The 16,624-nt window shown below is 50.6% G+C and overlaps 1 protein-coding gene across 1 annotated transcript; it reads left to right on the top strand.

Moving 5' to 3' along the window:
- Positions 1-12,732: 12,732 nt before the first annotated feature.
- KCNS1 (potassium voltage-gated channel modifier subfamily S member 1) lies at positions 12,733-16,510 on the top strand (the record flags this gene model as incomplete). The annotated part of the gene is made up of 2 exons (XM_081258010.1): positions 12,733-13,773; positions 16,040-16,510. The coding sequence occupies exons 1-2, from the start codon at positions 12,748-12,750 to the stop codon at positions 16,508-16,510; spliced, it is 1,497 nt and encodes a 498-aa protein (XP_081114136.1). The 5' UTR covers positions 12,733-12,747.
- Between the last annotated feature and the right edge of the window lie 114 nt (positions 16,511-16,624).

Raw genomic sequence — 16,624 nt, forward strand, 5'->3', positions numbered from 1 at the left:
CTGCTACCTTGGGCAGGAGGAAGGGAGGTGAGTTTGGGTAGTTTCCTCTGCTCCAGGCATAGAGGTGGTTTCTACCTCGTAGGGGAGAATAAGGGTTTGGGGGAAAGCAAGCAATGCAGTGTGTGTGTGTGTGTGTGTGTGTGTGTGTGTGTGTGTGTGTGTGTGTGAGTGTACCTGTTTCTTAGTGCTTCCAGCAGCTTGCCTTTTGTCTGTATAGCTTTGTGCCTGCATGTGTGGCTGTAAATGTCCTCCTGCCAGTTTCCCCGTGCTTGTCTGTGCCTGTCTACACATTTGAGTGTAAGATTGTGTTTACACACGTGCGTCTGTCTCTATGTACACGTGTCTCTTTGTGCCTGCTTGTCTGCGTGGTTTGCATCTGCACATGTATCCTTAGGAACGACCGCATACATGTGTGCCTGAGCCTGTGTGCCTGTCCATGTGAGAACACACATCTCCCTGTGCCTCTGGGGAGGGGAGGAGATGGACCGGAGGTCCCCGCTCTTTGGTTGTCTCCATGGAGGTGTCTGGATCTGTGGGTTCGCGTGGCAGGGAGATGACTCTTTCTGTCACCTTCTGTGGCCAGCTAGGCCTGGTCTGGTCCCCTGGCCATCTTGTTTCTATCGTTCTCCAGCCTTCTCTGTCCCCCAGCCCAATCTGTGAAAGGGTCTCCAGAGTTGACTAGGGGGCATGGTTTCTGGGATCTGGGATCTGTCTGGAGGAAGACCTGTCAACAGGTGCGGGAGGCTGAGGCTGCTGGGGTAGCTACACAGGTGCCTCCCGGCTCGGGCGATGCCTCCACCTCCATCCCTTCTGGGGTTGTAACACTCTGACCTACATACACCCGGGCAGCCCTGGCCCTGCTTTGGGGGAAAGAGACAGTCATGGAGGCAGGTTCCCTCCTCCACAGGGCCCTGGGGAGCAGTTCTCTGCATCCTCTCTGCCCCTTGAGCCTTCCTCAGAGCTGTGAGCTGCTTTGGGAAGGAGAGTGCTCAGAGGCTCCCAGGCTGACAAGGGAAGGATGCTGGCGAGTTCCAAGGCCAGAGCCATGCTGGTTGTGATTCATGCACCATCACCACGTTCCTCTCATTGCCATGTTGTGAGGTCAGGACTATCTTTATCCCCATTTTGGAGATAAGGAAACTGAGGCTCAGCGGGAAACCACTTGCACAAGGCCAAGGACAGGACTCTGAGTTAGTGTCACAGATAGCATTTGGATGCAGGTCTTTGAAATCAGGCAAAATCACCCTACCAACTTACTCCTTGAAAAATGAGGTCGCATGACTCTCTCCTAGGAGTAAACAATGTCTTGAGGAATAAGGTGCTGGCATCCAGTAAGTGCAGCCTAAGTGGGCACTTCAGGAGCGCTTCTGGGGGCACTGGGAGAGGACACCCTGAAACCCAGCCCAGCTACACAGAGATGAGAGCTGGCGCCCGCAGAACGTGAGCCCACGTCGGACCTGTGTCATGGCTCAGTGGGACACACTGGTTTCCCCCTAATTCACACGTCCCTTTCTCCCCTGATTCTCTCCCATGAGACATCGGCCCGGGACTCAGTAGGATTTCAGACAATGGAGAGAGGCACAGTGTTGTCTGAGAAAGCCCAATCACCTCTGTTTAAAAGACACCTCCCTCCGCCCCCCTTACTCCCACCCCTCAAACATCTGGGCATCTCTGACATAAAGAGCCTGCACAGTCTCTGGTAAACAGTAAGTGACTAACCCATGTTTTCAACGGTTATGTCAATAGATCTGTGTCTGTGTAGCTCTGGGTGTGTGGTTGTGTGTATATGACTGTGTATGCACTTATATGTCTCTCTGTTCACAACACATATGCTATACACTTATGCATGTATGACTGTTTATGTATAATTATGTGTGTTTATACTTATGTGTGTAGGCATGTGTTTATAACTTATTTGACTATGTGTATATGTCCCAGTTCATACATCCCAGTTCATTATACATGTATGTAACTATTAACTATCTTGTGACTGTCTGGATATATATATATATATGTATATGTATATATACATATGTATGTGTATAGGTCAAACTACATGAAATTGCTATTTTTGTAGATCAACAAAGTTGAATATCAGCTATTTCATATGGTTAAGCCCTTAGCTAATTGTGTGTATACATCTAAGTGTGTTTGCATATTTGACCGTGTATATGTATCTATTTCTATGCGCACAGATATCTATGTAACTGTGTCTGGCTATGAGTCCTTCATTCTCTGAGTCTTCATATCCATGAGACATTCCAGTACTACATGGTTGTTGGGGTGTGTGTATGACTGTGTCTCTATGTATACGCCTGTGAGTGGGGAGCCTGGATCTGGAGGGAAGGTTAGGAAAGGCAGATGAAGACTTGAATGTGATGGGCAAAAAAACAGGCCCTGTAAAGAGAAGCAGCTTGGAGTTGCTCAGGAGCCACCAAGTTAAAGAGTGTAGACAGTGAGACCAGAGAGATGGGCAGGGTCCAGACCAGGCACAGCCTTGTTGGCCCAGGTGGAGATTTTGAACTTCTTTCTTTTTTTCTGTCTTTTCTGTCATCTGAGTCTCAAACCAGCCCTGGGAGGAAGGAGTCCTGCTTCCGATTCACAGACAGAAAACTGAGGCTTGGAATAAAAAAAAAAAAAAAAAAACTTGCCAGCCATTTACAACATGGATGGACTTTGAAGGCATTACGTTAAGTAAAATAAGTTAGACAGAGGAAGACAAATACTGTATGATCTCATCTGAAAAACAAAACAAGGGACTTCCCTGGCGGTCCAGCGGTTAAGACTCCACGCTTCCACTGCAGGGGGCACGGGTTCCAACCCTGGTCGGGGAACTAAGATCCCGCATGCCGTGCAGTGCAGTCAAAAAGTAAAAAAGAATAATAATTTTTAAAAAACCCAAAGCAAAACAAAACAAATCAAGCTCATAGATACAGAAAACAGTTGGTGGTTGCCAAAGGTGGGGTGTGGCGGTAGGAGTGAAATGGGTGAAGGGGGTCAAAAGGTATACACTTCCAGATGTAACATAAATGTCATGAAAATATAATGTACAGCATGGTGAATATAGTTAATAATGCTATATTGCATATTTGAAAGTTGCTAGAAGAGTTGATCTTAAAAGCTCTCATCACAAGAAAAAAAATTGTAACTATATATGGTGCCCAGTGTTAACAAGACATTGTGGTGATCATTTCACAATATATACAAATATTAAATCACCACATTGTGTACCTGAGACTAATTTAATGTTACATGTCAGTTAGGCCTCAATAAAAAAATTAAATGAAAAATTCAATACAAGCAAGTCCATTCAAAATAAAAATTGCCAAAGGACAGGCAAGAAGTGAGTAGTGGAGAATTTAGATTGTGTGATCTCCAGGACAGTGCTTATACCTAATTCTGAAGTGCCTCCAGCTGCAAAATTTGGGGGGTTCTCTTACAGAGAAATCTGGGGGCTGCCCACCGGACGACGGGCCCTGCATCCTATCGGTGCCTGATCAGTGTGTGGACGACAGCCATTGTCCCTCAAGGATGAAGTGCTGCCACAAAGCATGCTTCCGCCCGTGCGTCCGTAAGGTTTTCGGTAAGAATCCCTCCTTCTCTACTTTGCTGACCGCCAGCCAAGCCCCAAGCCCCAGGGCCAGGGTACAGGTGGGACTCACCCGGCTCCTGTGTTGCAGTTAAGATGGGCAGCTGCCCCGAGGACCAACTGCGTTGCCTCAGCCCCGTGCAGCACCTGTGCTCCAAAGACTGGGATTGCCCGGGCCACAAACGGTGCCTGCGGCCAGGACTGCAAAAACCCTCTCTGAGGTATGGCTGTGTGTGCCCGGGGCGAGTTCTTTCCCTCCTGAGCCCCAGCCCTAAGAGATTCCTCCAGTTCAACAAGCTTAGCAGGAACCTTCCCAGAAGCCTGGGCCTCCTGTGGCCGGAATTGGGGAAGTGAATGGGGTGGGAGGGGTCCTGTTAGGATGACAGAGGAACTGGGGATTCTTGTTCTCTTACTGAACTTGCTTCATCACCTGGACCACAACCCTAAATGCTCTGAGCTTCAGTTTGCCTTTGTGAAGGAGGGTGGGGAGTCCGGCCTTAGTGTCTGGGCTGATGGGGTCTGGATGGGGGATCAAGTCCAGAACCCAGAGCTTTATTACGGGAGGGGGTTAACCCTTTCCTTCTCTCTCCTCAGGCTAATTCTGATTTAGGATCCATAGCTCTGGACCTCAGGATGGGATTCCCTGCAGGAAGGTATGATGATGGGGGGCCTGGGACCCAGCCACCCAGATAGCACTCTCTGCCAGCGGCAATTCCAACCTTCTGATAAACACTGTTCTAGAAGAATTTTCCAAACATCAGTCTATTCACATACTCATTTCACAATGTTCGCCATACCTGCAAATAGCATCATGATATTTTGTGTATTGCCTGTACTCCTATTGCCTGTACTTCTGTATAAAAATAAATTTATTTCAAGAGAAACACTGGATATCACTACTCTATATGGGATAAGCAGGATCACCTGTCACAAATAGAATGTACTTGTAAAAGCAGATGGAAAAGGGACTTCCCTGGTGGTGCAGTGGTTAAGACTCTGAGCTCCCAATGCAGGGGGCCTGGGCTCGATCCCTGGTCAAGGAACTAGATCCCACATGCTGTGCCGCAACTAAGAGTTTGCATGCCACAAATAAGGAGCCCAGCTATCACAACTAAGACCCGGTGCAACCAAATAAATAAAATATTTTTTAAATGTGTAACTTGGCAATTAAAAAAAAGGCAGATGCAATGAGAACAGCTAAATTCCATTAAAGTAAATCATGTCAGATTAAAAGATATTAAATAACAGTATTAAATTTTGGCTAGATACTGCCACCTGCCAGGATGTGAGCCTGAAGCCTACTCTCTGTCTCTGTTGTAATAAAGAAGATTAATGAGGATTAAAGAGATGTTAAAGGGGCTTCCCTGGTGGCGCGGTGGTTGAGAATCTGCCTGCTAATGCAGGGGACACGGGTTCAAGCCCTGGTCTGGGAGGATCCCATATGCCGCAGAGCAACTAGGTCCGTGAGCCACAACTACTGAGCCTGTGCGTCTGGAGCCTGTGCTCCGCAACAAGAGAGGCCGCGATAGTGAGAGGCCCGTGCACCGCGATGAAGAGTGGCCCCTGCTTGCCACAACTAGAGAAAGCCCTCACAGAGAAACGAAGACCCAACGCAGCAAAAATAAATAAATAAATTGGTGAACTCCTACTCCCAACCTCTAAAAAAAAAAAAAAAAAAAAAGAGATGTTAAAGACACAGGCTTCTAATCTGAGACTTCCTTCCTGGTGTAATTGGAAGGATTGAAAAGAACTTCCTCAATCCAAGAGTCAGTGTTGTATGATGTTGCATCCAGGCATACCCTAAGATCATTTTGAATCACTCCACATTTGGGGAAATGTTGCCTGAACAGTTGGGATGTCATTATTTATGGGTGGGTCAGTCTCCATCACTGGATGATACCTCACTGGCCTCTATTCCTTGGGGGCCTGATCATAGTCAGGACTTAATGAGTGGGGGTGTCCATGAGGGAATGACAGCCACCCCAAGGGACATTCCTGGACCCAGGGAGCTGGATTTCTGACTCTCCCTCTTCCCAGGACTCACTTTGGGGTGGGAAAGGAGGCGGGCAGATTCCTCCCTGCTTTATCTGCTGGGTCTCCATTTGTGTCCTGATAGAATCTGGGGATGGAGTTGCGGATCCTGGGTCTTCTCCCCTTGTTCCTTTGACCTTGCGGTGTCATCACAGGTGAGTCACTGCTCTGGGCTTCTGTTGGCCCTGTTGGAAGATGCAAGGATTCTACTTCCTCACTGCCACGGTCCTTCTCACGGGTTTCAAATGGCTGAACTGTTGACTCAAAAGCAGCAAATGCTAATTATATGGATACAAGGTGAGACTTGGGAGGGGAGAAGATGGAGAACAATCAGGGAGTCACTGACTGCCTATGAGCTTGGGTATTTCCCTTCCTCTTTCTGGGCCTCAGTTTGCCCATCTATAAACTCATGTGGTTAACGCAGAGAATACGGCACATTGTATTCTTTGCCCATAGTCTCCCCTTCCCTCCCCAACCTGACCCTGGCTTTTGTGGAGGAAAGTATACATCCCCTGCCTAGTGATTTGGGGTTTGGCCCTGGAACTTGCTTTGGCTAATGGGACATGGGTGCAGGTGACCATGTGCCAGTTTCAAGGCAAGGCACCAGGCTTCTTGGAGCTTCCACCCTCTGCCATGAGAAGAACTTGCCTAGAAGCCACTGGTCTCAGATGAAAGACACCTGGTGGGGAGGGGCAGGCCTGAACTTGAGGTGTCCCAGCCAATCTTCAAACTTGTGAGAGGGAAATAAATGTTTGTGATAGGAAGTCAGTGAGATATGGGGGTTGTTCCTTATGGATTTATCACACTAAGAGCTTGTCTAATTCAGATAATGATTATTATTCTTTAGTGAACGCCCACTGTATGCTTCACACTTTAAAAGATCATTTCATCCACCTGATAAGCCCAAGAAAGGTGGGTATCGTTATTCCCATTTGACAATGAAGGAATGGAGCTTTGAGCTAAGAGGTGAAACAGCCAGAACTAAACCATATCATGTTCCTCTTCAGATACTGATAAAATCAGCCACAGTTAAAATCACAGCGCACTTACACTGTACCAGGTGTCATTTTCATTACTTTACCTGTATAATCTCATTAAGTCCTCACAGCTTTACTATGTAGGCTTTATCATTTTTGCCCACATCATGTACAAGGAAACTGAGGCACAAAGAGGTTAATCTGGCCAAGGTTGTACAGCTTATAACTAGTAGAGCTGGGATTCAACCCCGAGGAGTCTGACACCAAAGCTTACAACCTTATTGACCACAATAATTACATTCTGTAATTATTGAAAAGAAGAAATTTGAAAATTACTTCTAGCTCTAAAGACTCAGTTTCCACATCTGAAAAATGGGGATTATAAGACCCAAGACCCAAGAAGCATGAGTGACCAGTCTTAATTCTAGGTACTTAGAGCCTGAGTCTGATGGTGTGCAGCTCATTGCCCTGGGTTCCTTTCCTGAAGGGCATCAGGAGGAAGAGACTCCCACATGAGCCAGTTAGCATTTGGCTGCCAAGGGCCCCATGTCCTGAGGCTTTGAGTTTTGAGCTAGTTGCCTGGAACAGCTGCAGGCGGCAGATCACAGGTCACGGCTTCTCTGGCTACAGGTGGCAGCAACTATACAGACCATTCTAGAGTCACCTGCTTAGCTTCTTGCCTAACTTACGACTGTTCCAAAAGGTTTGTGCTTTGGTCTCTGCAGTGTCAGTTCTGTCCTGAGCTACCAAATTCCAGCCCATCCAGCTGCATCTCCACTGCTTGTCTCCACTGCCCTTCTGGAAAATCCGGTGGGAGGCTGGACACCTGTGTCCAGGAGCCTGGGCCTTCAAACTCCAATCTCGCTTTCCTCCCTCCCTCATCCATGAAATGTTTGCTGAGCACTTAGTACAGGCTCTAGGCTGTGCCTTCACAGAGCTCCCACACTGGAGGCTGAGACAGAGACCTAGCTACAGAGTTTATGTTATGCATCAGACTGGAGGAATCCAGGGGACCACGGGAGGCCAGGAGGGACCTAACTCAGCCTGGAGACCAGTAAAGACTTCCTGAAGGAGGGTGAGCCAAGCCAAGACGTTGAGTGTTAGTAGGAATTCACAAAGTTTGACACCAACAGCAATGTCCCCAGTTAGATATATTTGCCCACCCCCAGGTTACTGGGGTGCTGGTGGCATTCTATATTTTGACCTGGGTGGCTGTCACACAGATGCATAGATATGTAAAAAAAAATCATTCAGCTGTAACTTAAGATTTATGCACTTTACTATAAGAACATTATACTTCAATTTATTAAAGTAAATTAAAATTTTAAAAATTTGTTTCCTCCCTAAGAGGCCTCTGTTTCCTCATTGGTAAAATGAGGGAATCAGACAAGAGCAACTTCCTGCTCTAACCTCTTTTTTTTAAATTTTTATTTATTTTTGGCTGTGTTGGATCTTTGTTGCTGCGCGTGGGCTTTCTCTAGTTGCGGAGAGCAGGGGCTACTCTTCGTTGCGGTGCATGGGCTTCTCATTGCGGTGGCTTCTCATGTTGCAGAGCGCGGGCTGTAGGCATAATCTCTTACTTTGAGGGAAGAACTGAAGTGGCACAGCCCAGAGATGCACTGCCCAATATGGTAGTCACTAGCCACAAGTGGCTACTGTGCACGTGAAATGGGATTAACCCAAATTGGGATTTACTGTAGGTGAATGTGGTAGGCAGAATTCTAAGATGATTCCCAGTGACCCTTACCCCTGTATACTCTCCTCCTCTTTGAGAGTAGGTAAAAGAGAGACTGTCCTGGATGGGCCTGGCCTAAGCAGTGGAGTCCTTTAAAAGCAGAGCATTTTCTCTGGCTGCTCACACAGCACTCCGGTTTGCCTAGGAGAATTTAAACATCCATGTTGCGACTGCCTGTGGGCCCACGTGGCCAGGAACCGCAGGCAGCCTTTAGGAGCTGAGAGTATCCCCAGCAGACAGCAAGCAGGGAAAGAGGGAGGTCAGTTCCGCAACCACAGGGAAACAAATTCCACCAACAATCTGTGAGCTGGAAGAGAAGCCCAAATCCCAGATGAGAACCATCACCCTGGCTGACACCTTAACTTCAACCTAGTAAGACCCTGAGTAGAGAATCTAGCCATGCCATACCCAGACTTTTGACCCACAGAAACTATGAGATGATAAATTTTGTATTGCCTTAAGTTGCTAAGTTTGTGGTAATTTGTTACACAGCAATAAAAAACTAATACCCTGGGGCTTCCCTGGTGGCGCAGTGGTTGAGGGTCCACCTGCCAATGCAGGGGACACGGGTTCAAGCTCTGGTCCGGGAGGGTCCCACATGCCGTGGAGCGGCTGGACCCATGCACCGCGGCTACTGAGCCTGCGCTCTAGAGCCCATGAGCCACAACTCCTGAGCCCGTGCGCTGCAACTACTGAAGCCTGTGGGCCTAGGGCCTGTGCTCCGCAACGGGAGGGGCCACCACAGTGAGAGGCTCGCATACCTTAACAGGGAGTGGATCCCGCTTGCCGCAGCTGGAGGGGGGCGCGTGAGTGGCGGCGAGGACCCACTGCAGCCAAAAATAAATAAATAAATAAATAAAATTTATTAAAAAACCCCCCAAAAAATGAATACCCTGGATTTTGAAGACTTAGCACAAAAATGAAAATGTAAAATATCTCGTTAATAATTTCTTTATTGATTCCATGTTGAAATTATAATATTTGGTTAAATAAAATACATTATTAAGACTAACGTCACCCGTTTCTTTTTACTGCTTTTAAATGTTGTTATATGAAAATTTTAAATTTTATATGTGGCTTACATTACATCTATTGGACAGTGATGGCCTAGAGGACTCAGAAGTCAACCGTATGACCTTGAGCAAGTCACCTCACCTCTCAAAGCCTTACATTTCTTATCTGTGAGATTGGAATAATATCAATAATAGCACTTACACCACAGATATATTTGCAGTTTAAGAGATGAGGTTTGTAGAATACTGGGCCCAAGGTAAGAGCTCAATAGATAAATCTTTATTATTAACCGTATTTGTAAAGTAGGGATCCTTTCCTGTATCCAGGTGCTAATCTTCAGGACCCTCTCCCCAACCAGGCACACAGTAGGTGCTTAATAAATGCTTATGGTTTACACAACCTTGACAAAACTCTTTGGCACAGTTCTCTGTTACCCTCAGCACCACGAATCAGGAATCTATGGGCAGGTGATGACACTGAACTTCAGGGGCAAAATGATCTGTTTCAGGCTTGATCTGTTTCAAGATTTCCCTGCGGAAATCTTGGAAGATGTGAGTTCCAATTTCAGGTCCACAACTCCTAGCTAAGTGCCCTGAGCGAATGACTGGGCCTTGTCTGTGAAATGGGTAACAGAAGACCCTGTCCATGTCGTTTGTGTCAGGAATAACTTAGATAAGTCACCTGAAGCCTGGTGCCTGGCCCATACTAAGGACTCAATTAAGGAAGCTATTATTACTGCTGCTGCTGTTGTTGCTGTTCCTTTGTCAGAGAAGCTCCCGCCAAAATCCCTCTCTAGAGGGACCCCCGCCCCTTAAATTACCCCTCATCCCCTGGCCCCTGACTTGTGGGGGGATGCCCTGGCTGGGCCCCGTCTCCAGACATCCCCCCTCTGCCCAACTGAGTCAGGAATAGAAACCCCCGCCTCCGACAGCCCGCGGCCTCCCTCCTTCCCCGGGCAGCGATCGATGCGGCCTCAGCCACCGGGACGGACGGAGGAAGACGGGGAAGGAGGAGTCAGCGGGGCCTCCGGGCAGAGACATCGGGCGCGGCCAGCGGCTCCCCAGCCTCGGCACCTTCCGGGACCTCGCGGCCGGCGGACGCCCTACAGGGGCCACGACAGGTAAGGGACCTCCCCGGGGGTGGGGGAAGGCACAGTCCGGGGAAGGGGCGGGGGCTGCGAGAATGGGAGGCCAGGCTGCCCTGGGTCCCGGTGCCCGTGTCCCCGCTATGAGACCCCCCCCCCAACCCCGACCCAGGAGGGAGCAATGTGGGGCTGTCCGGGCTTGGGCTGTCCTGTCTGCTCATCATCACAATGGGATTCGAAAACCTCCCTGGCAGGGTTGGTGGAGGGATTAAACCCGCGAAGTGTATCTGGAGCCCAGCGAAATGACCAGCACATAGTAGGCGCTCAAAATAAATGTGTGGAGAGAGTCTTGAATCAAAAAGCCTAGTTTCCAACCTCAACTGTGCAATGGGTTAGCGGGGTAATCTGAGCAAATCACTTCATCTTTCTTACTGATCCTCAGATTCTAGGCAGGGAAGGTTTGTTAAATTAATCATCCCATTTCACAGAGCAGGGAGGTGAGTTCCAGAAAAAAGAGAAAGTGATTTGCCCACAGTCCTGCACCTAATGGTTGATGGAACTAGATTAGAAACTCCATCTTTTGACACCAAGTCCAAGTAGGGGGTGAAGGCGTGGAGCTGCATCACATATGTATTTATTGTGCCCAAATTATGTGCCAGGGACTGTGCTGCCGATAAACAATTTACCTCATTTAATCCTCAAAACTTCTTATGGAAAGTATCATGTTCCCCAGTTTACAGATGAGGAAACCGAAGTTCAGAGGGGCATGATTCTGCTCAAGGTCAACAGTTAGTAAGTGGCAGACTCAGAATCTGAACCTATGTCTGAGGAGAGAAGGGCAAGGGGTTGACATTTATTGAGCACCCATTGTGTTCCGGGGGCTTTGCACACATACTCACAATAACCCTTCACCAGAAGTGCTGCTATCCCCATTCTGTAGATAAGGGAGCTAAAACCCAGAGCTGGAGGAGACTGGCCAGAGGTCACACAAGTGACAGAGCTAAGGACGAAACCCTGACCCCCTTAAACACCAAGCCCAGGGTAAGTGAAGGGCACCCTGCCCGCTCCCTGCCAGGCACTGGGCCAGCTGCTTGATACACACTCAGTCCCCCGTTCACCCAAGGGAAGCAGGCATTACTGAACCCACAGCACAGATGAGATTTCTGAGGGTCAGGAGGTGAGTCACTAGCCCTCAATTCCAGCAGAACTTGGAGACAGTAAGCAGTGGAAGGATGTAACATTTCCTGAGCATCCACTAAGGCCGAGCACTTCCGTAACCTACCTTAATCCTCCAGCCTTCCTTGGGAGCAGGTGCTATTGTCCGCATTGTGAATTGTGCACCGTGCCAGAAATTGACACCTAGAGAAAAGCATCTTCCTCAAGGCTCCAGATGCATCAAGGGTGGCTATAAACCCAGGTTTGCATGACTCCAGGAGACAAACAGGTGGATGAGTTACTACACCCCTTCTGTGGAGCCAGGCCTGCTAAAGGTCATTTAATCTTTCTAACCACACTTGGAGATGGATATTTTTAGCTCCATTTGACAGAAGCTCAGAGAGGTGACATGACTTGCTATGGTCACACAAGAGTGCCAAAATTCAATCAGACTGACTCTACAGATGCTTTAAATAGTCTAAGCGAATGGCTCTCAATCTTGACCATGCATCAGAATCACCCTCCAAGCTTGTTGAAACACAGACTGCTGGACCGCATCCCCTGAGTTTCTGATTCAGCAAGTCCAGAGCAGGCTGAGAGTACGCTGCATCTCTGACAAATTCCCAGGTGATGGTGAACACACCTTAAGAACTTCTGGTCTAAACTGATTCTCTCAACGACCCTAGATAGTAATGCTTACTATCCCACTGTGTAGAGGAGGAAACTGAGCTTCAGAGTGCTGGCTTGAGCAAGATCCCATAGGAAGCCTCTGGTATGCGAAAATCCAAGTATGGGCAAGGAGATGTCCTGAATGAGCAGCCACCGGGTGCCAGGACATCCTGCCGTTCTACAGCTGTCATAATCCTCCAAGGGACATCTCAGCATCCACTTTATGCAAATGAAGGGGTGCGGGGAGTTCTCAGTGATTTGGCCAAGGACCCCAGTGGGGGAGTGGGGAGTGAGGGATATTCAAACCCAAGCTTGACTCTTGAGTCCAGAGGGCACTTGACACTGTGTGCCTATGGCTATAGAGCCTCCAACACCCCTGGCTGGGGATGGAGCAGGGTGGGGATTTAGACCTGGTCTTCGCGGAAGGGAGGCCATCTGGGAACGCCCCCTTCAGCGTGCCCATCCCCTGTCCGCAGGCCAGCGCGCGGCAGCGATGGTGAGCGAGTGCCCGGGGCCCGGAGCCCGGGTCCCCTGGCGGCGAAGCGACGAGGCGCTGCGCGTGAACGTGGGCGGCGTGCGGCGGCGGCTGAGCGCCCGCGCCCTGGCGCGCTTCCCGGGCACGCGGCTGGGCCGCCTGCAGGCCGCGGCGTCGGAGGAGCAGGCGCGACGCCTGTGCGACGACTACGATGCGGCGGCGCGCGAGTTCTACTTCGATCGGCACCCGGGCTTCTTCCTGAGCCTGCTGCACTTCTACCGCACCGGCCACCTGCACGTGCTCGACGAGCAGTGCGTCTTCGCCTTCGGCCAGGAGGCCGACTACTGGGGCCTGGGCGAGAGCGCGCTGGCCACGTGCTGCCGCGCGCGCTACCTGGAGCGGCGCGTGGCACGACCGCGCGTCTGGGACGAGGACAGCGACACGCTGAGCAGTGTGGACCCGTGCCCCGCAGAGATCTCTGACGTGCAGCGAGAGCTGGCGCGCTACCGGGCGGTGCGCTGCGGCCGCCTGCGCCGCCGCCTCTGGCTCACCATGGAGAACCCGGGCTACTCGCTGCCCAGCAAGCTCTTCAGCTGCGTCTCCATCGGCGTGGTGCTCGCCTCCATCGCCGCCATGTGCATTCACAGCCTGCCCGAGTACCAGGCCCGCGAGGCAGCGGCCGCCGTGGCCGCGGTGGCTGCGGGCCGCAGGGCGGAAGGCTTGCGCGACGACCCGGTGCTGCGGCACCTCGAGTACTTCTGCATCGCCTGGTTCAGCTTCGAGGTGTCGTCGCGCCTCCTGCTAGCGCCCAGCACTCGCAACTTCTTCTGCCACCCGCTCAACCTCATCGACATCGTGTCCGTGCTGCCTTTCTATCTCACGCTGCTGGCTGGCATGGCACTCCGAGACCGGGGCGGAGCGGGTGGCGAGGAGCTGGGCGACCTGGGCAAGGTGGTGCAGGTGTTCCGTCTCATGCGCATCTTCCGCGTGCTCAAGTTGGCGCGCCACTCCACCGGGCTGCGCTCGCTGGGTGCAACGCTCAAGGTAGGGTTAGAGGTTTCGGGGAGGCGGGTGTAACCGTGGGGCAGGTTAGCAGGGGAACTTCCAAGCCTGTGGTGTCCAGACACACGGGGCTAGACACCAGGTGTGCATTTCACGTCCAGTCCTACCTTCCCAATAGCCCTGTAAGAAGGGTCTTTCTGTTATCTGTTTCCCAGGAGAGAAACGGAAAACCGAGGCAGAGTTTTGCTTGTCTTTCTTTCCAAAACCAAACCGAAAGACAAAAATAAACAACGATAACAAAAACAAGACAAAGGTTACTTTGGATCTATCTGTCAAACATCACAAAAATATTCCAAGCAGGATGCTCACTGGCTTCTCTGCTGAGCCTTCGTGCTGGTATTATCAGGGAGCACGGGTATCATAGGTCACCCTTCATAGGTTAAGTCTAGCCATAGCCCTAGAACTAACACTTACTGACTGCTAACTCTGTGCCAATTTCATATCCATTATCGATTTCATCCTCAGGACAGCTTCCTCAGGAAGATGCTATTATTTATTCCCTTCCCGTAGGTGAAGAAGCTGAGGTTGGAGGGTTGCCTTTTTAAAACCTGGTTGCAGTTTATTGAGCACCCGCCCTGTGTCAGGGCCTGCACTGGGGGTGAATCACTGCCCTGGCAAGCTTACCCTCAAGGGGGTGACATTAGCCTGGTTTTGGGAGGGCGGCAACGTGAACAGCTTGGAAGAAGGCCTGGAGAGGGAAAAGGATGGTGCTGGGAGGGGGACATGGAGGGAAGGGTGTGCCCACTGAGGAGGTTGGAGAGGTGAGTGGGGCAGGGTACTGAAGGATCGTGAACTCTTGGCCCGCAATTTGGGACTTTTTCCCGTGGGAATAGGGGATCCTGTGAGAGGTTTAAACAGGGGCAAGTATTTTTGTGACTACTTTGCAGATGTGGAAACTGAGGCTCCAAGAGGTGGCAGGACTTGTCAGAGATTCCTCAGCAAATAAGTAGTACAGCCCAGAGAAGAATCCACCCGGTCCTGACCCTAGCACCTCTTTCTCCTAAAGCTCCATGCAACCCTGTTAAGAATCCCTAAAAGGTGCTGAAAGACCCCTTCCACCCGTGGCTTAGGAAAGCCTTTTGCATGCTCTCACGGCAGGGCAGCCAGGATGCTGGGTGCAGTCAGGGTGACCTGGGCAGACTGCTAGGGCAGGTAGAGGGAATTCCATTAGCCAGACCCCTGCACTGAGCATTTCTCCAGGGACAGTCCGGCCCAGAACTCTGCCTTGCCTCCACCATGCAGGAAGCCAGGGCCTGATGCTGCTAGCTTTTTCTGCAAGGAAGGAGAAGAGTGCTGATCAAAGCTGCAGCGTCCAAGGCACGGGTGTAAGACTTTGGATGAGAGCCTTGCTACTCAAAGCCAGGCCCCTGGCCAGCAGCAGCTTTCTCATTACCTGGGAGTTTGCAAAATCTGTGGCCCTACCCCAGACCTACTCAGTTAGTTCCCCCTACATGATTTCTCTGCACCTTATAGTTTGGGAGGCCCTGTTCCAGACTAGGGGTTCTCAGCCTCAGCACGACTGACATTTGGGGCCAGATAATTCTTTGTTGGGTTGCGGGGTGCTGTCTTGTGCATTGTAGGGTGTTCAGCAGCATCTCTGACCTCTACCCACTAGATGCCAGTAGCACACCTCTCCCAGCTGTGACGACCAAAAATGTCTCTAGACATTGCCCCGTGTCCCCTGGGGGACAGAACTGCCCTATTCGAGAATCAGTGCCGTAAGGCTTGGCCTTGGGGGCAGAGCAAATATACACACCCGTAGGCAAGTGCATTCAGTGGGTGGTCCAGGGCACTTATGTATCCTCTTAGCTTCCTTGAGAGGCAGAAAATATTTTTGTACTTATCAGAAATGGGATAGACCAGTCAAAAGGACATGAAACCAATTCTTTACATTGTGGAATATAAACTGCGGTTCTCTCTTGGTTCTGCAACAGTGTAAAAATCATCAGCTTTCCGTTAACTGGCTGGCACCACCAGTGGCCCCTGCATTAGAAGAAACAGCCGTGGTTTAGCAGGCAGGCTCTTTGGACAACAGAAATCAGGCCTGTGTTCAATCTCAGGGCGATTTGCTGGCTACTGTAGTTGAACGACCTTAGTGTGCAGGCAGGGCACCTGGGTGTTGGCACCAGCTCCACTTTGCTCTGTGACTTTGGACCTGCCCCTTCTACTCTCTGGGCCTCAGTTTCCCCATATGCCCAATACCGGGTCTGTAAGTTCACCAACTCTGACTTCCTGCATTCTCTTCCAGCACAGCTACCGTGAGGTGGGCATCTTGCTGCTGTACCTGGCCGTGGGTGTGTCTGTGTTCTCCTGCGTGGCCTACACAGCCGAGAAGGAGGAGGATGTGGGCTTTGACACCATCCCGGCCTGCTGGTGGTGGGGCACGGTGAGCATGACCACCGTGGGCTATGGGGATGTGGTGCCGGTGACAGTGGCTGGCAAGCTGGCAGCGTCAGGCTGCATCCTTGCAGGCATCCTGGTGGTGGCGCTCCCCATCACCATCATCTTCAACAAGTTCTCCCACTTCTACCGACGCCAGAAGGCCCTGGAGGCTGCCGTGCGCAACAGTGACCACTGGGAGTTTGAGGACCTCCTGAGCAGCGTTGACGGAGTGTCGGAGGCGTCTCTGGAGACCTCCCGAGAGACCTCCCAGGAGGGAAAATCTGAAGACCTGGAGGCTCAGGCCACTAGTGGGCCTCCGAACTCTCAGGTTTATTAAAACCAGGGCTCCATGCCCCGCTTCCCACACCCCTGCAGTGAGCTGAAACAGAGCAGAGATTCCTCCCCTGCTTAAGTTCTTCCTGGTGGCATGACCTCTCAGTATCACTCACTC

Source organism: Mesoplodon bidens (genome assembly GCF_964165515.1).
Source record: "Mesoplodon bidens genome assembly, chromosome: 15".
In the NCBI taxonomy this organism is placed as follows: domain Eukaryota; kingdom Metazoa; phylum Chordata; class Mammalia; order Artiodactyla; family Ziphiidae; genus Mesoplodon; species Mesoplodon bidens.